The following is a 24319-nucleotide window of genomic DNA, read 5'->3' as shown; positions in this document are numbered from 1 at the left end:
ACAAGGATTGTTTATTTACATCTTCACTGTGTTAATTGTATAGTTTGGAGCTTTCAGCTCTTGTTATGTTCTTAAGAGTTCCAGTAGCACAAAACATGTGCTTATTAGAGTCCCACAGTCAATTTTTAGTTGCATTCATGGCACTTATAGCGACCTTCGTCTCTGGAGTACGGACAAGACGCCCGAACGCTCAATTTCGGAAATGATCTTAGATGACGTAATTAGTCAAATTTCAAGTTCATTCTATTGCCTTGTGAAGCAGATTAGCGGACTTGTGTACACGTGTGAGTCTGGGTGGATATAAATAGTAGCTGCCTTGTATGGGTCAATAGTAGCTGCCTTGTATGGGTCAATAGTAGCTGCCTTGTATGGGTCAATAGTAGCTGCCTCGTATGGGTCAATAGTAGCTGCCTTGTATGGGTCAATAGTAGCTGCCTCGTATGGGTCAATAGTAGCTGCCTTGTATGGGTCAATAGTAGCTGCCTTGTATGGGTCAATAGTAGCTGCCTCGTATGGGTCAATAGTAGCTGCCTTGTATGGGTCAATAGTAGCTGCCTCGTATGGGTCAATAGTAGCTGCCTCGTATGGGTCAATAGTAGCTGCCTTGTATGGGTCAATAGTAGCTGCCTTGTATGGGTCAATAGTAGCTGCCTCGTATGGGTCAATAGTAGCTGCCTTGTATGGGTCAATAGTAGCTGCCTCGTATGGGTCAATAGTAGCTGCCTCGTATGGGTCAATAGTAGCTGCCTTGTATGGGTCAATAGTAGCTGCCTCGTATGGGTCAATAGTAGCTGCCTTGTATGGGTCAATAGTAGCTGCCTTGTATGGGTCAATAGTAGCTGCCTTGTATGGGTCAATAGTAGCTGCCTTGTATGGGTCAATAAGAGCTGCCTCGTATGGGTCAATAGTAGCTGCCTCGTATGGGTCAATAGTAGCTGCCTCGTATGGGTCAATAGTAGCTGCCTTGTATGGGTCAATAGTAGCTGCCTTGTATGGGTCAATAGTAGCTGCCTTGTATGGGTCAATAGTAGCTGCCTTGTATGGGTCAATAGTAGCTGCCTTGTATGGGTCAATAGTAGCTGCCTTGTATGGGTCAATAGTAGCTGCCTTGTATGGGTCAATAGTAGCTGCCTCGTATGGGTCAATAGTAGCTGCCTTGTATGGGTCAATAGTAGCTGCCTTGTATGGGTCAATAGTAGCTGCCTTGTATGGGTCAATAGTAGCTGCCTTGTATGGGTCAATAGTAGCTGCCTTGTATGGGTCAATAGTAGCTGCCTTGTATGGGTCAATAGTAGCTGCCTTGTATGGGTCAATAGTAGCTGCCGCGTATGGGTCAATAGTAGCTGCCTTGTATGGGTCAATAGTAGCTGCCGCGTATGGGTCAATAGGAGCTGCCTCGTATGGGTCAATAGAAGCTGCCTTGTATGGGTCAATAGTAGCTGCCTTGTATGGGTCAATAGTAGCTGCCTCGTATGGGTCAATAGGAACTGCCTCGTATGGGTCAATAGTAGCTGCCTTGTATGGGTCAATAAGAGCTGCCTTGTATGGGTCAATAGGAGCTGCCTCGTATGGGTCAATAGGAGCTGCCGCGTATGGATCAATAGGCTTTCTGGAGTTTCATTTATTGTGGTGTTCAAATGCTCACTAGCTGCTATTGTCAAGAACAGGTTACCAGTGATAAACTCCTTCGCCCGTCCCTCGCTTTCCAGGTACGGCTACGACCCGCTACAGCGCCACACCGTAGCTAACATTGTCGTCAGTTCCCTCATCGGGAAGCTGTCCCAGTACGCCTGTACGCAGACAACTGTTCAACGCTACGCCAGCATGAAGTCCCTCTCTCATGCCTACGCGTGAGTACATATGTGTGTGTATGCCCGCAGATCCAACTTGCAGCGGCATACTGGGTTTTGCGGCTTTAAACTTCATTTTTGGGGTCGGAAATCAATTCTGTAGCATTTTGAGGGTTGCAAATTAATACTGTATCATTTTGGGGGTTGCAAATCAATACTGTTGCATTTTGGGGGTTGCAAATCAATTCTGTAGCATTTTGGGGGTTGCAAATCAATACTTGTAGCATTTTGGGGGGTTGCAAATCAATACTTGTAGCATTTTGGGGGTTGCAAATCAATACTTGTAGCATTTTGGGGGTTGCAAATTAATACTGTATCATTTTGGGGGTTGCAAATCAATACTGTAGCATTTTGGGGGTTGCAAATCAATTCTGTAGCATTTTGGGGGTTGCAAATCAATACTGTAGCATTTTGGGGGTTGCAAATCAATTCTGTAGCATTTTGGGGGGTTGCAAATCAATACTTGTAGCATTTTGGGGGTTGCAAATCAATACTTGTAGCATTTTGGGGTCGCAAATCAATTCTGTAGCATTTTGGGGTTGCAAATCAATTCTGTAGCATTTTGGGGTTGCAACTGTAGCTGCATACTGGGGTTCTTAGTTGCAACTGCACTCTGGGATGCTTCAGCTTCACATGGTCAACGTTAATGGCATTTTAAACAGTTATAATGCACAGAAACAAGTTTAGAACACGTAAATGCGAGGTTTCTTGAAGAGCAAACGCAATATAATTTTACCATCAAACACTGAAGCACATGGCAATATTTACACTAATTATTGTAAATACTGAACGCAAGTCGTACCTATTTGTGTAAGATAATAATACAGGGATAACCTGTACCAATTACACAGGACTAGTGTTAATTATCTATGCTTGAGGTGGAGTTAACAACCCACTTGTAGTTAAGGTGTTTGTGTTGGACTGGGAATTATTGAGCTTGAAGTATGGTGATGCCATACTGAAGTGTACGTTTCTGAATTTTCATATCAAACTGGTACGGAGTTTTGTTTGAAACATGTACATCAGGGAAGACAAGAAGGGTTTTTGTCTTCGGTAAACTGGAATGGAAAACTTGTTAAAGAATTAGAGAAAAATTCTTGTAAGTAAGCTGGAGGAAAAAGTTTTTTCAGTAAGCTGGACGAAAACGTCTTATCAGTAAGCTGGACGAAAAAGTCTTCTCAGTAAGCTGGACGAAAAAGTCTTCTCTGTAAGCTGGACGAAAAAGTCTTCTCTGTAAGCTGGACGAAAAAGTCTTCTCTGTAAGCTGGACGAAAAAGTCTTGTGAGCTGGAAAAAAGTCTTGCCAGTAAGAAGGAAGAAAAGACATATGGAAACAGGTATAGGTGCTTTCAAACACGTCTTTGACAAGACTAGAGATAATATTTCTTACATTTTGAATACATTTAAACATTTTTTTTATCTTTTCAGGTCCATCTTCCTGGTGATTCCTTTCTTCACCCTGCTTATTTCCCTCACCATGATCGCTGGTAAGACATGAGATTGTTCCCTCACCATGATCGCTGGTAAGACATGAGATTGTTCCCTCACCATGATCGCTGGTAAGACATGAGATTGTTCCCTCACCATGATTGCTGGTAAGACATGAGATTGTTCCCTCACCATGATCGCTGGTAAGACATGAGATTGTTCCCTCACCATGATCGCTGGTAAGACATGAGATTGTTCCCTCACCATGATCGCTGGTAAGACATGAGATTGTTCCCTCACCATGATCGCTGGTAAGACATGAGATTGTTCCCTCACCATGATCGCTGGTCAGACATGAGATTGTTCCCTCACCATGATCGCTGGTAAGACATGAGATTGTTCCCTCACCATGATTGCTGGTAAGACATGAGATTGTTCCCTCACCATGATTGCTGGTAAGACATGAGATTGTTCCCTCACCATGATCGCTGGTCAGACATGAGATTGTTCCCTCACCATGATCGCTGGTAAGACATGAGATTGTTCCCTCACCATGATTGCTGGTAAGACATGAGATTGTTCCCTCACCATGATCGCTGATAAGACATGAGATTGTTCCCTCACCATGATTGCTACTAAGACATGAGGTATCTCTGTCTCCAGGCATAATGGAGGTGTGTGGTGGTGTGGTAACCAATTTTCTTGCCACATTTGGAAGCTAAGGTCAAACACCATGAGGTCACGTTATGCAGGTATCACGGGCGTGATGTATTGATTGACAGGTGATATCAATGATCTGGGTAGTAGAGAGGCACCATCTTACCTGATCTCATTACCGACACTTCCTCTCACCTGATCTTACGAATCTTTTCCTTCATCTGGCCTTCTTTACACCAAATCCTGTGAGATCCGGTGACTCCAGTGCTCATTCTCCTCCATGGAGTTCCCTTTCAAGCACTCCATCATCTGATCCAATGCTACCTGAATCCACTGTATCCACATCCACTGAATCCACAATGCAATGCTGCTGGAATCCACGGTTCCAGTCACGTTTCATTCATTTCAAAGCCAGAGTATAACTACACACGACGAGCCAGTGAACATCTAATCTATCCTAGGTTTTGTGTACAAAATTTCCTTTCTGTTCCTTGAACACTGTTTAAGATATTGTAGTGACAATCAAGTATATCAACAAACACACAGGAGGGGAAATTGAGGACTTTTTGGTCCGATCTGGACCCCTTATCAAGTGAGTAGGAGTTTGTTGTTTAAGATTCGCTACTTGGAACAAAAAGTTCCAAGTAGCACGGGCTATGGTGAGCCCGTAGTGGACTTACCTTGGCCCAGGAGTGGTGCTGTGAATGGGTAGGAGTGGGAGAGACAGTCTATATAACAATGCGAGGGAAGGTGAGGGGAGAGAAGGTGAGGGGGAGGGAAGGTGAAGGGAGGGAAAGTGAAAATAAACAGAGACGAAAAGCATGAACTCCCACTTGTCATGAGAACATGAACAAGAACATTTATACCTCTTGTTTCCTCGATTATTTGTTCCAGCCAAGTTATTGTGATTATAATTTTCCCCATAGACTCAAATCTTCAAGATTGGTTAGTTAGAAACTAACATTTTTATCCAGATTCAGACGAGGAGTCACAATAACGTGGCTGAAATATTTTGACCAAACCACACACTAAGAAGTGAAGGGACGACGACGTTTCGGTCCGTCCTGGACCATTCTCACAATCGACTTGAGAATGGTCCAGGAAGAACCGAAACGCCGTCGTCCCTTCAATTTCAAGTGTGTGGTTTCTAATTAGCCACATATGACCTTGTCCAAACCAATACTGTTATGGCTAGCAACGTCTAGAATCTAAACGTGCAGACACTGACGCACTGACTGTGTTGACGTACACCACTGACGTTATGATGTCACTCCACAGGTCTGGTGATGTTTGCGACGTACGAGGGATGCGACCCCTTGGCGGCGGGTCTCATTACTAAGAAGGACCAGATCCTTCCCTTCTTCGTCATGGACCGCCTGAGCTCAGCTCCTGGGCTCCCGGGCCTCTTCGTCGCCTGCATCTTCTCCGGCGCCCTCAGGTAGGTGGTAGAGACGTTGCTTGGCCCGTTCACTCATTCTACACAGAGAAGAAGGTACAATAACGTGTCTGGACCCACACACACGTGAGAGGAACGTGAGGTGACGATGTCTCAGTCCGTCCAAGACTCGTTCAAGGTCCAAGGTGGTCTTGATAAGGGTCCAGGTCAGACGTAATGAGAATCCAGGGCGGTCTTTATATGGCTTCAGGATGGACGTAATGAGTGTTGACGATGGTCTTGATAAGGGTCCAAAACAGACTTGATAAAGGTCCGAGACGGAATTGATAAGGGTCTAGGGACAAAATGGATTTGATAAAAGTCCAAAACGGACTTGATAAGAGTCCAGGGACAAAACGAACTTGATAAAGGTCCCAGACGGACTTGATAAGAATCCCAGGGACATCACAATTTATCTACTATGAGGTGACACAGTCCTCTACATGGTACGGTGCAGAGTTTTCATGTACAGTCACTGTGTACGGGAGAATGACAGCCAGATTGCTGCTAGGTGTTTGGAGACAATTTTGTCTTCTCTTGTGACATACTTGGTGTCTCTCCCACCACATGTCACAAGATAATAACACTTCAATGATCAAAAACGTAAAGTTAATGAAATTATTAAATTTTAGTATGTTTTTAAACCGACTGTGAGTCATGTAAGTTAATGAACGCATTTGATGTAAGGATTGACATTAGTGAGTGTTAATTAACAGTTGCTAAGTGATCTTTAATTCCATTCCTTCCTAATTAGAGAATTCTCTCCACGCAAGCTGATCTTAGATTGATTGATTGATTGATGAAGATTAAGCCACCCCAAGAGGTGGCACGGGCATGAATAGCCCGTAACTGATTTTAGAACCCCCTGTTCACCTAGAGGTAGCCTTTATACAGTGACCTTTGACCTCCACCCCTCAGTACCATCTCTTCCGGGGTCAACTCGCAGGCAGCAGTGACCTGGGAAGACGCCTTTGCTAAAATACCGAGATTCGCTAAACTGTCCAGCACCGCACAAGCCTGGTTCACCAAGTTTCTGGGTAAGTCTACGAATGTTCATTATATTTGGAAATAATCTCATATAATTAGCATAAAATCTATACAAATAATCATCATTTATATTTATTATATTTCTCATAGGTTTGAAAATTGTGGATCTATTTGTACACATGTACAAATTTGTACATATTAGTGTGTATATAGATGGGGTTTACATCACCCCTTCACTCGTGTTCTTGAGAATAATCTTTAATTGTTGGACAATTATCTTATCCCTTGATTGTTGTTGTAACTGCCGAGTTACATTTAAGGTGAAGAGGGTAACTGTAGTCTAACCCGAGGGATATCTTCCCTCTGGGTCAAAGAAGAGCCATCAAACTGTTGTATGCTCCATGCCGTGTGAGTGGTGTGTGTGTGTGTGTGTGTGTGTGTGTGTGTGTGTGTGTGTGTGTGTGCGCGCGCGCGCGTGCGGACAAGAGGGAGAGAAAGCTGAGCCACCATACTCTTAACCTATAACATCATGCCATCCATTTTGATATTCATGAAGTCACTTTGCAGGCACCTGGTCAACTGGGTCATGACTCTCACATCTCACTCGGTTTATAGCAGTGACATCAACCCACCCAGTGATGTCATTCACTCAGGCTGTGTAACATTAGGTGATGTAGTGTTGATGTAGCTCCCCCCTGATCTTATCTGGCTCATGTAGCCCCCACTCACCAACACAGGTACACCGCCGGGATATATGGTACCTCGGCGTGTCTAACGCGGTACAAATTCCTCCTGTTTGACCAGGCTCAGCGTGACTTGTCTGTTAGCGTGCACAACGAGGCTCGTGGCTTTAGTACATTCTAAAGTTCTGGTGGTTGAGCGCGGCACGGACCTGACGCCGTGCTGGGAACGGCATTTAGTCACGCACAAGGGTGTGTGTGTGTGTGTGTGTGTGTGTGTGTGTGTGTGTGTGTGTGTGTGTGTGTGTGTGTATTCACCTAGTTGTGTTTGCGGGGGTTGAGCTCTGCTCTTTATGCCCTCCTCTCAACGGTCAATCAACTGTTACTAACTACTATTTCCCCCCACACCCACACACACAGGAAGCAGCTCCGTAACAGCTGTCTAACTCCCAGGTACTTATTTAGTGCTAGGTAACAGGGACATCAGGGTGAAAGAAATTTTGCACATTTGTTTCTGCCTGGTCCGGGAATCGAACCTGGACCACAGAATTACGAGTCCTGCGCGCTGTCGACTCAGCTACCAGACACCCCAATGTGTGTGTGTGTGTGTATGTGTGTGTGTGTGTGTTTTGTTGCGTTAGGGCTTTCGAAATGAGAATGTCGAATTACTGAGAGAGAGAGAGAGAGAGAGAGAGAGAGAGAGAGAGAGAGAGAGAGAGAGAGAGAGAGAGAGAGAGAGAGAGAGAGAGAGAGAGAGAGAGAGAGAGAGAGAGAGATAATAAATAATTTCGATAAACAAGAACTGTTTTTGTTATCTTACTTAAAATACAAAAAGTACCCAAAATATTAATATCAAAATTCGGCTGCGTCATAGAGATTCCTAGTTAAAATTCTGATCCTCTGAACCTTTACAGGAAAGAACATATTGTGAACATTGTAAAATAAATAGGTTTAGATGCAATTGTTTTTTGTATTGTAGCTGAAAGAGAAGACTGTTAACTGTTTTGTTCTGGATGTTATGTAAACAATCTTCTTATTAAATCAGAAATCCTGATTTTTGTCTTTAAGACATCTTTATTACTTCTGTGTCGCGGAAGAGAAACTTGCTCTGTACTTTATGAGAGGTTAGGTTAGGTTAGGTTAGGTCGTGGTTGGTATGGTAATTCTCGGGAGAGAGACAACATCAACTGGAGGTCGTAGCTGACTCGAACCCGCGACCAAGGCACTACTATCGGGAGAAAACACTACACTATATATAGTATATGGAAAAGAAATGAGGATTACGGGCTATTCATGCCCGTGCCACCACTTGGGTCTCTTAATCTTCATCAATCAGTCGATATGAGGACAAGGATCTGGGATATAAGGATGGAATGAGGGTACAGTGCCCAACCACCTCGACCTCGGGGACTGAACCACCTCACAAGTCCTTCACTCAATGGGTGAGGGACTGAGGAAATACATAATTTAAAACTGAAATTATTATTGTAAGTGTAATCACAGATTAAGCTTTTCAAGTCATTTTTATAAACTTATTAAAAAAGAGTTCAATATGAACGCTCTGCCAGCCACTTGAACTGAACGATAAAGCGACGGTCTCGCTTCATGCAGGTCGGCGTTCAATCCCCGACAGTCCATGTGGTGTCTTACAGAGACACTCACCAACTTACATAGAGACGCCTCGGCCTGATACTTATCAACAGCCATGGACAAATGGAGGGAAAAAATATAACATATTCAGCTACAAAACACATCAGGTCAATAGAGCTGAGGAAGCCTACGAATGAGGGGTTAGGGAAGCCAGGGGGAGGGCTTGCTTGGGGGGGTTGGGGAAGCCAGGGGGAGGGCTTGCTTAGGGGGTTGGGGAAGCCAAAAGGCTTGCTTGGAGGGTTGGAGTCCCAGGGGGAGGGGGTGCTGCTTAGAGGGTTGGGGGAGGCAGGGGGGCTTGCTTGAAGGGTTGGGGAAGCTAAAGGGCTTGCTTGGAGGGTTGAAGACGGCAGGGGGGCTTGCTTGGAGGGTTGAAGACGGCAGGGGGGCTTGCTTGGAGGGTTGGGGAAACCACTGGGCTTGCTTAGAGGGTTAGGGAAACCACTGGGCTTGCTTGGGGGGTTGGAAGTGTGTAGGGGTGATAGCCAGGTGGGTTCGGAGAGGTGCGGGGTGTGACGAGCCATATCAGCTGAAGAACTTTGTTCATAAATGGTAGAACATTTATAACTAGGAAAGTTTACATAAAAGTACAGCACAGCAAGGACATAAGAAAGTCACAAGAACAGAATAACACGTAGACATTGCCACTATCAGAATTAGAAACTTAATTGGTGACAACTTATACAAGTTATATCAGTCCTGGCTACACTAAAAAATAAGGTGAATAGCAATCTAAATAAAAAATTACATTTCAGGCATAAAATGAGTGACATTTAACTAAGATTTAGAAAGATATTGTATATATATATATATATATATATATATATATATATATATATATATATATATATATATATATATATATATATATATATATATATATTATATATATATATTGCAACATTGGGATAACAAGATAATTAGGAGTAGAACTAATCTAATCATACCATGATTAGTTTAGATATATTTGCTCGTTCTCAGCTTTCTATATCAACAGATCGTGGGGGCTGTCCTGGATAGCTGTGTATGGTTAGGGGACGAGCATAGGGCTGTTGTGTGGGTTGGATGGGAGAGGGGACGAGGCTTGGAAGAGTTGGAGGAGGTCTGAGGGTTGCATGGAAGTGCTCGCGGGTGTGTGTGTGGGGGGGGGGGGGGGAAGGTTGCATTGTGCAATACGTCTCTGTTGCTAAGCTTTGATGCATCACAATCCTTGGAGAATCGTGATTTGAAGAACTATGATCTCTATCAAGGTCGCTTAATATAGCGAGTCACTCAAGTTCTCACAGATCAAAGAACAGTCACTTCTTTTTCCTCTTCTGGAATATTAGCTCTTTTTAGCCTCTCACTTCTCACTATGTAGTGTTAAGTTCCATCCCATATTAATATTGCTTAACATGCATGTTGTAGATTTCAAATAGGTTCCCGCCATCAGTGGATAGTTGCTGCTTTGGTTCGGAACAAGATGGAGAGATCATCAATTGACTGATTGACGAAGACTAAGCCACCCAAGAGATGGCACGGGCACGAATAACCCGTAAAATAGAGCATCACACGGCGTCTTAAATATATATATATTTGCGCTAACACCTGACCCTTCTGTATCCTCAGCTCTGGGTTATGGGTTCCTGGCGGTGGGTCTGGCCTTCCTGGCGGGGAACTTGGGAGGAGTTCTTCAGGCAGCCATCGCTGTCACCTCCTCCGTGGCCGGACCTCTGCTGGCGGTGTTCCTCATGGCTCTGTTTATGCCCTTCACTAATTCTAAGGTATGGCACCTGAGGAACACATGTCCCGTCTCTAAATTCTAAGGTATGGCACCTGAGGAACACATGTCCCGTCTCTAAATTCTAAGGTATGGCACCTGAGGAACACATGTCCCGTCTCTAAATTCTAAGGTATGGCACCTGAGGAACACATGTCCCGTCTCTAAATTCTAAGGTATGGCACCTGAGGAACACATGTCCCGTCTCTAAATTCTAAGGTATGGCACCTGAGGAACACATGTCCCGTCTCTAAATTCTAAGGTATGGCACCTGAGGAACACATGTCCCGTCTCTAAATTCTAAGGTATGGAACAGGGTAACATTCTGTGTTAATTCTATAGTGATGCAATAGTCCTGTAGTTGAAAATGAGCAGATCATTGCACAAACAAGCTTCCCCTTTGCGTCTCTGTTGCTGATGTTGAGATTTAAAGCAGTTTCCGGTACAGTAATCGTGTCAGCCGGACGTTTTCTCTAAAATTCGGTTCGGCAATATTTGTTAACATGTAGAGCCACGATTGCTGATAGATGTACTGGGAGCGGATAATGAAAGAACAGTGCCCAATCGTTCCACTCTGCCTGGGATCAAATTAAGGTCATTCTTACTGGCGAAGCAAGAGAACGAAGGCACTGACCACTACACCACCCCAAAACATGTGCTAAGTTGGTCAACATGAGGATATCTATCAGAATCTATCAGAAGGATGCCTTCAAAACGCTGTGTAGAATGTCTTCTATAAGTTTTCTTGAGAGTGACACAAGGTTTGCTGTGGCGACTCTGTTTCCCAGTACATTGTATTTGAAAAGAGACAATGCCTATGTGCAGACGAGGAGTCACAATAACGTGGCTGAAATATGTTGATCAAACCACACACTAGAAAGTGAAGGGACGACGACGTTTCGGTCCGTCCTGGACCATTCTTAAGTCGATTATGAATGGTCCAGGACGGACCGAAACGTCGTCGTCCCTTCACTTTCTAGTGTGTGGTTTGGTCAACAAAAATGCCTATGAGGTTAAAATTCAGATTTTCAACTTTCATTTGAGAGTATTTACATCCATATCGGGTGTAGAAATTCAAATACTTTTTAAACATAGTCTTCCCCGCATTTCAGGGAACCAAAACTAATTGAACTCATTAACATACTCGTAAATAAAGTTGTCATATTAATCCCTAGTTTGCTAATAATTTCCACGCAATATCTATCTTAATGCAGGCGATGAGTCACAATAACGTGGCTGAAGTATGTTGACCAGACCACACACTAGAAATTGAAGGGACGACGACGTTTCGGTCCGTCCTGGACCATTCTCAAGTCGATTCTCAAGACAATCGACTTGAGAATGGTCCAGGACGGACCGAAACGTCGTCGTCCCTTCAATTTCTAGTGTGTGGTCTGGTCAATCTATCTTAAGTCTGCGAGCCAAAGACATCGCTAGACGCTGGGTGTCTTCCGCAGGAGATCTTTCAGGCCTGTATTGCGACCATTTACAGGGCCTCTCTGTTTTGTAGCAGTCTTCCCTTCGATCGTGTCATCATCAAGTAAAACCCACATGCTCTGTGGATCCAGGGGCCAGATTCACGAAGCAGTTACGCAAGCACTTACGAACGTGTACATCTTAACCTCAATCTTTGATGGCTTTGGTTACATTTATTAAACAGTTTACAAGCATGAAAACTTGCCAATCAACTGTTGGTATTGTTATAAACAGCCTCCTGGTGCTTCGGAGCTCATTGTTTAATAAATGTAAACAAAGCCGCCAAAGATTAAAAAAATATGTATAGGTTCGTAAGTGCTTGCGTAACTGCTTCATGAATCTGGCCCCAGGCCGGGTGATTGACACAAAAACTGCACATTAATTCATACATCTACTGTGCATGAACTAACTATTCACCTACACGTACATGGCCCAGAAACCACTGAACAATTTAATTTCAATTACATTTGGTCTTCAACAGTGTGAAAGGAAGGAGATAACTAGAAGAAAGTGCTAAGTTAGTAGGACAATATAACACTTGGAAAAGTTATTAAGACAAGGAGCTGGAATATGAGGACGGAGCCCAGGAACGGCGTCCAACCGCTTGGACCATCGGGAATCGAACGTCGATACAGGAAAAAGCGAGACCGTCCCTCTACCGATCAGGGCAATCAGTTGGGGGTTCTACAGAGAAGGGGGGGGGCGGCAAGAGTCGCCCCCCCATATGGATTAAAGCTGAAAATTTACATTTTAGCATCATAGAAATTTGTTTTATTTACAATCCAGTGTGCTGGATCACCGAGCCAATGCGGCGAATATTGTGACACTGTTCAAATACTTACGGATTGTGCTGTATGTCACTATACTTCACCATGTATGTCACTATACTTCACCATGTATGTCACTATACTTCACCATGTATGTCACTATACTTCACCATGTATGTCACTATACTTCACCATGTATGTCACTATACTTCACCATGTGATGGTTGGGAACGTTGGGTAATATCCTGTGTCTACCTTGCCTCACTGTGCCTCCATGTGTTGGTAGGTGTCTACCTGTCTACCTTCCCTCACTGTGCCTCCATGTGTTGGTAGGTATCTACCTGTGTCTACCTTGTCTCACTGTGCCTCCATGTGTTGGTAGGTATCTACCCGTCTACCTTCCCTCACTGTGCCTCCATGTGTTGGTAGGTATCTACCCGTCTACCTTCCCTCACTGTGCCTCCATGTGTTGGTAGGTATCTACCCCGTCTACCTTCCCTCACTGTGCCTCCATGTGTTGGTAGGTATCTACCTGTGTCTACCTTCCCTCACTGTGCTCCATGTGTTGGTAGGTGTCTACCCGTCTACCTTCCCTCACTGTGCCTCCATGTGTTGGTAGGTATCTACCTGTGTCTACCTTGCCTCACTGTGCTCCATGTGTTGGTAGGTATCTACCTGTGTCTACCTTGTCTCACTGTGCCTCCATGTGTTGGTAGGTGTCTACCTGTCTACCTTGCCTCACTGTGCCCCATGTGTTGGCAGGGAGCCTGCACGGCGCTGATCGTGGGTACCGGGGTAGCGTTGAGCTTCAGCTTCGGGGCCACGGCCATTGGTCTCAAACCGGAGCTGCTGCCCACCTCCACTGACGCCTGTCCGGCCAACCTCACCATCCCTCCACCCAAGGACACTATCCCACTCAGGTATAGTGACTAAATTAAAAGATCTACACTGTCAGAATTAGTTAAACAGAGACATTTCGTATTTTTGAAAATATACGTGCTATATGGTGCTGGAATTGGTCACAATAACATGGCTGAAACAAACTGTCTTACACATATAAGAAATTACAGTGCCGACGTTTCGGTTCGTTCTGGGCTCTCATGATGACTTTTGAGAGTCCAGGATGGACCGAAATGTTGCCAATTTGATTTGTTTACTGTCACATGTGTGGGTTGTTTGTTGCAGCCTCGTTAATGCAACGTGTTCTCTGAGTGTATATATATATATATTTTGTATTGTACTTGCTGTGTATGGCATGGTGGCATTGCGTATTGAGTTATTTATATAATATTTGTTACCATTGTATATTAATATTTTGTACCATTGTATGTTATAGAGTAATGGGTAATCACCTCTCTCCCTGCAGCACATTAATTGAAAACCTTATCCTCAGCACGATTCGCCAAATGATTGATCAGATCCCGAGTGGACAGGGATGATTAGAATGATGAAACAATACCCAAATCCTCCCAGCAGGCTCAAGATTCGAACCCAGAACTTTCCACTTAGCCAAACCAGTGTACTAAAACCTAATATAGCCTAAAAGCTTGATTTCCAATAAACTTTTTACCAAGATTGTGTGTGTCGATACACCGCACTGAATCCCATCTGTTATCCAATGTGTATAATGATTTATTCTCTCCTGTCACAGAGTTTCTGACCTGCAGTACCCGCAGAAGATGCTAGGTCTCTCCTACACCCAGCTGGGGCCCCTGGGCATGATGGTAGGCCTGGTGGTAGGGGTCGTTGTCAGCCTCGCTACAGGTCAGTCACCCCTGTACATCATACCCCTGTACATCATACCCCTGTACATCATACCCCTGTACATCATACCCCTGTACATCATACCCCTGTACATCATACCCCCTGTACATCATACCCCTGTACATCATACCCCTGTACATCATACCCCTGTACATCATACCCCTGTACATCATACCCCTGTACATCATACCCCTGTACATCATACCCCTGTACATCATACCCCCTGTACATCATACCCCCTGTACATCATACCCCTGTACATCATACCCCTGTACATCATACCCCTGTACATCATACCCCTGTACATCATACCCCCTGTACATCATACCCCTGTACATCATACCCCTGTACATCATACCCCTGTACATCATACCCCTGTACATCATACCCCTGTACATCATAACCCTGTACATCATACCCCCTGTACATCATACCCCTGTACATCATACCCCCTGTACATCATACCCCTGTACATCATACCCCTGTACATCATACCCCTGTACATCATACCCCTGTACATCATACCCCTGTACATCATACCCCCTGTACATCATACCCCCTGTACATCATACCCCCTGTACATCATACCCCCTGTACATCCCCACACTCCCTCCTCCATCAGACAAAAATCCCTACACTGATTTTTTCTCCCGTTGCGACATTGATTTGCTGACTTATCTTGAGGTTATCTTGAGGTTATCTTGAGATGATTTCGGGGCTTTTTAGTGTCCCCGAGGCCCGGTCTTCGACCAGGCCTCCACCCACCAGGAGGCAGCCCGTGACAGCTGACTAGCACCCAGGTACCTATTTTACTGCTAGGTAACAGGGGGCATAGGGTGAAAGAAACTCTGCCCAATGTTTCTCGCCGACGCCTGGGATCGAACCCAGGACCACAGGATCACAAGTCCAGTGTGCTGTCCGCTCGGCCGACCGGTTCCCTTTAACAAATTAACTGACCGACTTAACAAACATTATTGAAATCGAGACTTGATGCCACTGGCGTTTGTAGTGATTGTGGTTGTATATAATTCCCAGTATGGCGTTGATAACCATGCAGTTAGCAGTGGTGTGCTGTTGTGCAGCATACACACATCTCAGAAGCATGTTTTGTTTACAAACAACAACAGGCATACCAACATCTCAAATATATTGAGCGTGAAAATGACAACTTGAGTTGCTTTCACTGGTGTTATTGATTGCTTGCAGTAATATCATACAAACAACATGTAAAATCAGACGTTTCTTCTACAACAGGCAAACTTTCATTTCTGTTTTCAATGAAACCTTTAAAAAAAATGAAAATTGTCAAACTCATAGATTTTTCAACAAATCAGACAATAGACCTTCTGCAATCCAAACATTTTTAACACTTCATATGCACGGGACCCAAAAATTTTGATATTTTGAACAAAATTCAGACATTTTGAACAAAACTTTGACATTTTGAACAAAATTAGGACATATTTTGTCCAAAATTTAAATATTTTGAAAAAAATTTGGACATTTTGTCCAAAATTTGAATATATTTTGTCCAAAATTTGAAAATTTTGAACAAAATTAGGACATTTTGAACAAAATTAGAACATATTTTGTCCAAAATTTGAACATTTTGAACAAAATTTGGACATATTTTGTCCAAACTTTGACAAGTTTGTCCAAAATTTGAAAACTTTGAACAAAACTTGGACATTTTGAAAAAAAATTTGGACATTTTGAACACAATTTGGACATTCACTACTTAATAGTGAAGCAATAGCCTTCAATATTAAGACCTAGACGAACCTCTGCAGGGATACTGAGACCATCCAAGAACTCATTAACTAATCAGCGAGAATAATTTAATACTGAACATAGTCAAGGACTAAAAATAAATATACCTTTTAGTATATATAAACCTAGAAATGGGGTATATCTCGCGTGTATATGCTGTATATGAGTGTGGTCCGAGATATGCTGCCCTCTGTTGGTGAACCGTCGCACTACTGGTGGGCCCTGTTGCCCCCAGGGTAGACTAGAGAACGGGTATGTTGTCAACAGAGAGCGGGTATACTGTCAACAGAGAACGGGTATACTGTCAACGGAAAACGGGTATACTGTCAACGGAAAACGGGTATACTGTCAACAGAGAATGGGTATACTGTCAATAGAGAACGGGTATACTGTCAACATAGAACGAGTATACTGTCAACAGAGAACGGGTATACTGTCAACAGAGAACGGGTATACTGTCAACAGAGAACGTAAAATATTGTCAACGGAAAACGGGTATACTGTCAACAGAGAGCGGGTATACTGTCAACAGAGAACGGGTATATTGTCAACAGAGAACGGGTATACCGTCAATAGAGAACGGGTATACTGTCAACAGAGAACGGGTATACCGTCAACAGAGAACGGGTATACCGTCAACAGAGAACGGGTATACTGTCAACAGAGAAAGGGTATACTATCAACATTAAACGGGTGTACTGTCAACAGAAAACGGATATACTGTCAACAGAGAACGGGTATACTGCCAACAGAGAACGGGTATACTGTCAACAGAAAATTGGTATACTTTCAGCAGAGAACGGGTACACTGTCAACAGAAAACGGGTACACTGTCAACAGAAAAAGGGTATATTGTCAACAGAGAACAGGTATACTGCCAACAGAGAACGGGTATACTGTCAACAGAAAACGGGTATACTATCAACAGAAAACGGGTATACTGTCAACAGAAAACGGATATACTGCCAACAGAAAACGAGTATAACCTTCTCATGGTTTACAACATCATCAAGAGTAGGGTCTAAGACCTGAGAAAACTATGCACCCATGTACGTCATTGCTACTCTAACCTTAATTAAGATGTGTGTGTGTGTGTGTGTGTGTGTGTGTGTGTGTGTGTGTGTGTGTGTGTGTGTGTGTGTGTGTGTGTGTGTGTGTGTGTGTGTGTGACATAACTATGAGTTCACACTATGCCGAAACAGGTTTTTAGATCATTCTGACCACAAGGCCAGCGAGAGAGAGAGAGAGAGGGGGTAGGTAGCACCCGCCCCACACCTCCCCAGCTCAGGTAACCGTGGGTTCAGGGTCTACCCCGGGATAGCAGGGGGGGGGGGAGGGGACCCTTCCGTTGCAAGACGTCGCCAGAGAGGGCGATGACTGGCAACATTGATCTGCAACACTGACTTGCAAGGCCTCTACTCTCACGTGGGAATTGGGACGAGTTGGTGGCATTTCAACTTGTCCTCGGGGTGGCGTAGTGGTAACTCACCCAGCGCCCCGATTTACTTTGGGTTCGAGGCCTGGTCAGGGAGGATTGACTGGGCGGGCCAATCTTCAACTGTTCGCCCCCTATTCACCCAGCTGTAATTGGTAACCTATTTGATTAAACAGTCTGAGAGCTTCGAAGCACTACGAGCCTGTCTCCATCAACGAGAAGGCATTCTCGTAGCGTCGCCTAGTTCGTAAACTGGTTAACTAGGTGCAAACTAAGACGGTTTAATTCAGGAAAAGATGTACAGGTTTCGGAATGGGAGACAACGATAACGTCGCTCTGTTGTTACTCTATTGTCACTGTTTGTCATTGTTTGTCACTGTTTGTGTTTTACCCTAAACATACGAACCCAACCAACCCCCCTAACCTAGAGAGACCAACATGCACGATAAACATCAACATTAACGTACTTTATTTTGTACTAATACGTCGCATTTGTAACCATTTGGTTAATTTTGTATTTGCGACGAATTGGGTAAGAGGACGGGTTGTGTATACTGTATGACGGGTTGTGTATAGTAGCAGGTATTCATCAGTCACAGCAGATTGATGAATGATCAATATATGTATAACATACGCAATTGTGTAATGAGGTGTATTCACAATTGTGATATACACAAGATCGTTGTGTATATTATACAATGAAATGTGATATCATACAAGATGGGACCCCAAATGGTAATTTTGCTATGCCTAAGCATGACCTGCTGTGCAACATAGCAGAGAGTGCTTTAGATATCTATAAAATCCTATTATAACCAAGATAACCTGTCCTCTCCCAGCAGAGCTGTGCTATCCTAAACTAGCTCAAATATCCTATCCTAAACTAGTTAAGTTATCCTATCCTCAACTAGCTAAGCTATTCAGTACTAAATACTGTAAATCCACCACGAAAAAACCCTGGACGTTTGGACTTAGTGAGCCACAAAGCTGTTGGTGAAGGCAGATTTCAGCCCTGGGAGGTGTATATAAACCTTTCAATCAATGTATGCCATACACGCTCCACTTATAATGTTTTGTGTATGCCGACCCGACACGAATCAACAAGACTTAATACGAATATTCAACTCTACGAACGCCTCCTTCATCCTAATAGGGAGGGAGGGGGGATATATATATATATATATATATATATATATATATATATATATATATATATATATATATATATATATATATATATATGTCGTACCAATATATGTCGTACCTAGTAGCCAGAACGCACTTCTCAGCCTACTATGCAAGGCCCGATTTGCCTAATAAGCCAAGTTTTCATGAATTAATTGTTTTTCGACTACCTAACCTACCTAACCTAACCTAACCTAACTTTTTCGGCTACCTAACCTAACCTAACCTATAAAGATAGGTTAGGTTAGGTTAGGTTAGGTAGGGTTGGTTAGGTTTGGTCATATATCAACGTTAATTTTAACTCCAATAAAAAAAAATTGACCTCATACATAATGAAATGGGTAGCTTTATCATTTCATAAGAAAAAAATTAGAGAAAATATATTAATTCATGAAAACTTGGCTTATTAGGCAAATCGGGCCTTGCATATTAGGCTGAGAAGTGCGTTCTGGCTACTAGGTACGACACATATATATATATATATATATATATATATATATATATATATATATATATATATATATATATATATATATATATATATATATGAATCTCATAAGCCTGCCAACGTCTCCTATTCCTGAAGTAACTTACATCCTTACAAAACTATGCTGATTATTCCTCGTAACTCCTTTGTAAATTGCTAAGATTTAGGCCACGAATGCCCCTCAACTTTGCGTCCTTTCCCCCCCCCCCCCCCTCTCCCTCTCTCTAACGGCGCGTCAACACCTGCGTGAAGCATGACACATGCGTCAACATCTGACATAAAATACGTCTTATTTATCAACATTTGACGCTTATCGTTTTGCGTCAATATCTGATTCACAGACGTAACCACGGTGTGTGAGACGCAACAGGTTGTGCTTCCTGCGTCACTTTAACACAACCAAAGCCAATCCATGCACACAGAAATCACAATAGCGTGATGTATCAAATGAGGTCACTAGAACTCCCGGTTTCAATTCTTTTTTGGACCATGCCGTGGCGCAGTCGACTAAGGCAGCGTCTGGGATCATCCCGGGTTCGAACCCTCATCACGGCCCTTGTGGATTTGTTCAAAATCCAATCGCATACCTCAACCCAATACAACGAACACCAATTTTCATTTATAAAAGCTTCTCACCACTCAAATACAAGTCGAAATTCTTTGGCTTCAACAAATACTAAAAAAAACACATTAAAGAAAAAGTTCAGAATATCAATTTAACCTGAAATACAGAACGTCAGTTGCAAAAATCTTGCTTGATTTTAGCAGGAGCCGGTCGGTCGGCCGAGCGGACAGCACGCGGGACTTGTGATCCTGTGGTCCTGGGTTCGATCCCAGGCGCCGGCGAGAAACAATGGGCAGAGTTTCTTTCACCCTATGCCCCTGTTACCTAGCAGTAAAATAGGTACCTGGGTGTTAGTCAGCTGTCACGGGCTGCTTCCTGGGGGTGGAGGCCTGGTCGAGGACCGGGCCGCGGGGACACTAAAGCCCCGAAATCATCTCAAGATAACCTCAAGATAGCAAGATACAGAATCATTAGCCAGTAACAGATCCCAATGTAGCAGAGGTTCAAGTCTATGGGTTCAAGATTATGTGTTACAGGGGTTTTTAATGACTGAAGGTCAGAGGTATTGGGCGGAACCTGGCGGAATTCGATTTTGTTTAATTATCAAGGGGAAAGCGTCAAGCCATTACGACTATATAGCACTTGGAAGGGGTCAGGATAAGGATTTAGGATGGGACGGGGGGGAAGGAATGGTGCCCCAACCACCTGGACGGTATATTCCACAAGAAGGATATGGAATAGAACAATTGCTATAAATAACAATAAATAGTAGGTACATAGTAATATATGGCGTCAAATGAACTGAACAATACAGCTTTATTTTGTAGTTTATAAAATAATGTTGTGAGGAGTGGAGGTTCCCCACGTGTATGTAGAGTACTCTATGATGTATACCGTATAATGCCACTTTATAATGCTCTAAGGTCTCAGCCCATACATAAGGATGTTCGGTAATATGGATATAATGTGTGTCTATATATGTAAATATATGAACACGTTATACTGAACGAGGTGAGAATAGCTCGAGCTGCCTCATCCCTTTGTGTGTAGTTTATACCTCAATAAACTGATTTCAATCTCAATTTCAATCACAGGGTTTCCCATATTTATGGGTTCAATGTATCATACTTTTGTACTGACCGCGGTCAAAAATTGCTCTTCCTACTAACCCATCATCACCATCAAACAATGTGTTCTTGCGCCAGCTTGAACAGTTCTTCTTAGCCATCATATGTGGTTTATTAACTAAATATGTTCTCAGCTTCACCTTTTAACATGAAGCTGTCTTCCTCCTACAGGTATGTCAGGAGGTCGGCGTGTGGAAAGGTCACTCGTGCACCCCTGGGTCAGGTTCATCTTGCCTCGCCCAGAGGTCATCGACGCGAAGGTCAAAGCCCTCTCCTACGACAACAAGATCTCAACGCAGTTTTAACGAAGGAACGACGCTATATATAGTCGCATCTGTTCGTAATAACCGAACGAAAATGTGTTCGGATAATGAGATTTTATATTATTTATTTCAGCCTTATTGGTTGTGTAATATTGAAATTCGAGTGTTCTTAGGATGATATTATATGTTGTTGTTTAAGATTCGCTACCTGGAACAAAAAGTTCCATGTAGCACGGGCTATGGTGAGCCCGTAGTGGACATGGTATTATATGATTTCCAGGTTAGTGGAAATTCGAGTTCTGCTCACACTCGGTGAGTACAAATGTTCACTATTGTATTATTAGGGGTAAATGCACAATAAAGTCACTATAATATGATGTATCCAAAAATATTTGGGCCATATGATGAGATCGAACTCGCGAGCCTGGACTCCGCGGGAGTACTCATGCCTAGCAACTGTCTCGCTTCATGCAGGTCGGTGTTCAATCCCCGACCGTCCAAGTGGTTGGGCACCATTCCTTTCACTCCTCACATTCCATCCCAAATCCTTATCTTCATCCCTTCCCAATGCTATATAGTCGTAAAGGCTTGGCGCTTTCTCCTGATAATTCCCCTCCTCCCTTTCCTTTCTTTTAGCGTCGGCGTTCAATCCCCACCAGTCGAAGCGATTGGGCACTATTTCTTCACCCCTCATACCCCCAGCACACACACAAAACGAATCACAACGTTATTTTAAAGCCATTATGTTGTGATAACGTTTTTATTAAGCCAAAAAAACGTTAAAAAAACGTTGCGGTTATGTTACCTGGATGTGATGATGTGTGTCCGGCTGTCTCACATGGAATTAACACCCACTGTTAAATTTATTGTGACTTGGTCCATTAACCTATGATTCATCAACCATTCAACACTGTAACTCATCTAATGAATCTCATCAACAAATATTATCATGTTCAGAAGTGACTCGAGTCTGTTCCACGAGAACAGACTCGTATATATAACAGCCGGTGGATATTTGTGACTCAAATATCTATTAACATGCAAGCCACACTACTGAGTTAGAGAAATGAATTTCATAATAAACGAATAATGATATTTTTAACCTTATCCGCCGCACCTCGCCAGGATCATGTATGTTTAGAACATAGCTCGGTCGATAGGGCTTTGGCCTCACATGCCTGGGGGTTCACGGTTCGAGTCTCCTAGAGTGAATGGAATCATATGCACGGGAGACATCTCCCGTCACGCAGGGTGCAGTCGCACCTCCACAGATCTCCAGTATCATCTATTGATACTGGTAATGGCTCAAAAGGGCCACCACTTACGGGCTATTCATGCCCGTGCCACCTTTTGGGTGGCTTAATGTTCATCAATCAATCATGGAATCATATGTGTTTGTTTTCAACAAATTGCACAAATGTTTCCACGCGGTTATTTCACTCTATTGTCAAGTGAAAAAGGTCACTTATCAGGCTCGATATCTTATATATCTTGTTGATATCTTATATATATAAACATTATAAACACAATGCATAGTTATACAAAAACATATAATTAAACAATTTAGTTCCTGGTATAACAACAGCAAAAAATTATTGGAAGTTTGGTAATTACAGAACTGCTGAAACATCCTCAACTCCGAGGCCTAAGTACAAAAACAACAAAGGAAAATAAGTTATATTGATGAGTTATAAGCAAAATCATATTTACTAATAACTCAGTTTTTTATATATATACATTTGACCCCCGATTGACAGGATGATTCTTTCATAATGTGTATTAAAAGACGGTTTTTCTATCAAAAATATATATTATATTATAGGTTTATGGATAGTTAGACCTAGGTAAGGTTAGGTTAGTTGTTTTACTTAGATATAAGGAGAGATAAGACACGCTGGAAGTAACTGAAGCGAGCAGTCTGGGATGCTCTCGGACGTAGGTTCGAATCCCCGTCACGGCCCTTGTGGATTTGTTCAACTGAAGCAAGTCTCGTGCCCTCGTTTGCAACGCATTCGAACTACACAAACAAACCATTGTTTACGCTCATAGTTCAGTGTTTGACTAGTTTGTTTTGCATCCGGCACCCCTTTGTTTTGATGCTGGTCTGGGCGAGCCCGTCGTCTCAAGGTCATTCCTCCAGTGACATCATTAACCACGGGATTCAACCATTCATTAACGACCAAGTTGAAAACTCGTGCTGAGAGAGACAAAGTGATTTCGTGTATGTTCTTCCAGACACCTACCTAATAGGCTAAGAATAAACTTATATTTTATGAATTTTGTTATATATATATATATATATATATATGAATAAAAACTAAATTTGATGCCCTTACTTTGATTAGCCTATTATTGAACACAGAATCAGTTTATAATGAGAAAATCGTTGGATCATTACGAGGATCGAACCAGCGTCTTGGTTAACGCCAGAAGCGTGCCATAACCCTCTAAGCCACGACATGCTAAAAGCTCTTAAACCTAGGATGCTAATGAATCCTGGAAGGAGTCTGGAGACAACGAACTGGTGTGACTGTGTGGGTTGTGATGGTTAGCAGTGTGCATGACTCTCAGTATGTTGTTCAGCACAGCTAGTAGCTGGCACAGGGGGAGTATATACACACACAGTATATGCACTTCTCGGTGCATATATACTGAAAGTATACTGGTTAATATATTTTAAGAGGTGTAGTGACTTTAACGACCTGGACAGATTTTCTCACAGGACGACCTTCCCTGATTGGCTCACACGACTTTGGAACAAAAATTCCCAGGACAATCTCGGGCTCACACGACCTTGGAACAAAAATTCCCAGGACAATCTCGGGCTCACACGACCTTGGAACAAAAATTCCCAGGACAATCTCGGGCTCACACGACCTTGGAACAAAAATTCCCAGGACAATCTCGGGCTCACACGACTTTGGAACAAAAATTCCCAGGACAATCTCGGGCTCACACGACTTTGGAACAAAAATTCCCAGGACAATCTCGGGCTCACACGACCTTGGAACAAAAATTCCCAGGACAATCTCGGGCTC

The 24319-nt window shown here is 43.1% G+C and overlaps 1 protein-coding gene across 6 annotated transcripts in view; it reads left to right on the top strand.

Moving 5' to 3' along the window:
• LOC123756809 (sodium-dependent multivitamin transporter) overlaps window positions 1–23608 on the top strand; it is a 37842-nt gene extending 14234 nt beyond the window's left edge. For all 6 annotated transcript variants that reach the window (XM_045740169.2, XM_045740168.2, XM_045740172.2 and 3 more), the window contains exons 6-13: window positions 1710–1850; window positions 3278–3336; window positions 5213–5372; window positions 6288–6406; window positions 10292–10446; window positions 13448–13605; window positions 14337–14449; window positions 21190–23608. In XM_045740169.2, the coding sequence (XP_045596125.2) occupies window positions 1710–1850; window positions 3278–3336; window positions 5213–5372; window positions 6288–6406; window positions 10292–10446; window positions 13448–13605; window positions 14337–14449; window positions 21190–21323 (1039 nt within the window). In that variant the 3' untranslated portion in view covers window positions 21324–23608. The remainder of the gene's footprint in view (window positions 1–1709; window positions 1851–3277; window positions 3337–5212; window positions 5373–6287; window positions 6407–10291; window positions 10447–13447; window positions 13606–14336; window positions 14450–21189) is intronic.
• Window positions 23609–24319: the final 711 nt, after the last annotated feature.

This window comes from Procambarus clarkii, chromosome 26 (genome assembly GCF_040958095.1).
Source record: "Procambarus clarkii isolate CNS0578487 chromosome 26, FALCON_Pclarkii_2.0, whole genome shotgun sequence".
NCBI lineage: Eukaryota > Metazoa > Arthropoda > Malacostraca > Decapoda > Cambaridae > Procambarus > Procambarus clarkii.
This window is presented reverse-complemented; position numbering and strand designations above follow the sequence as displayed.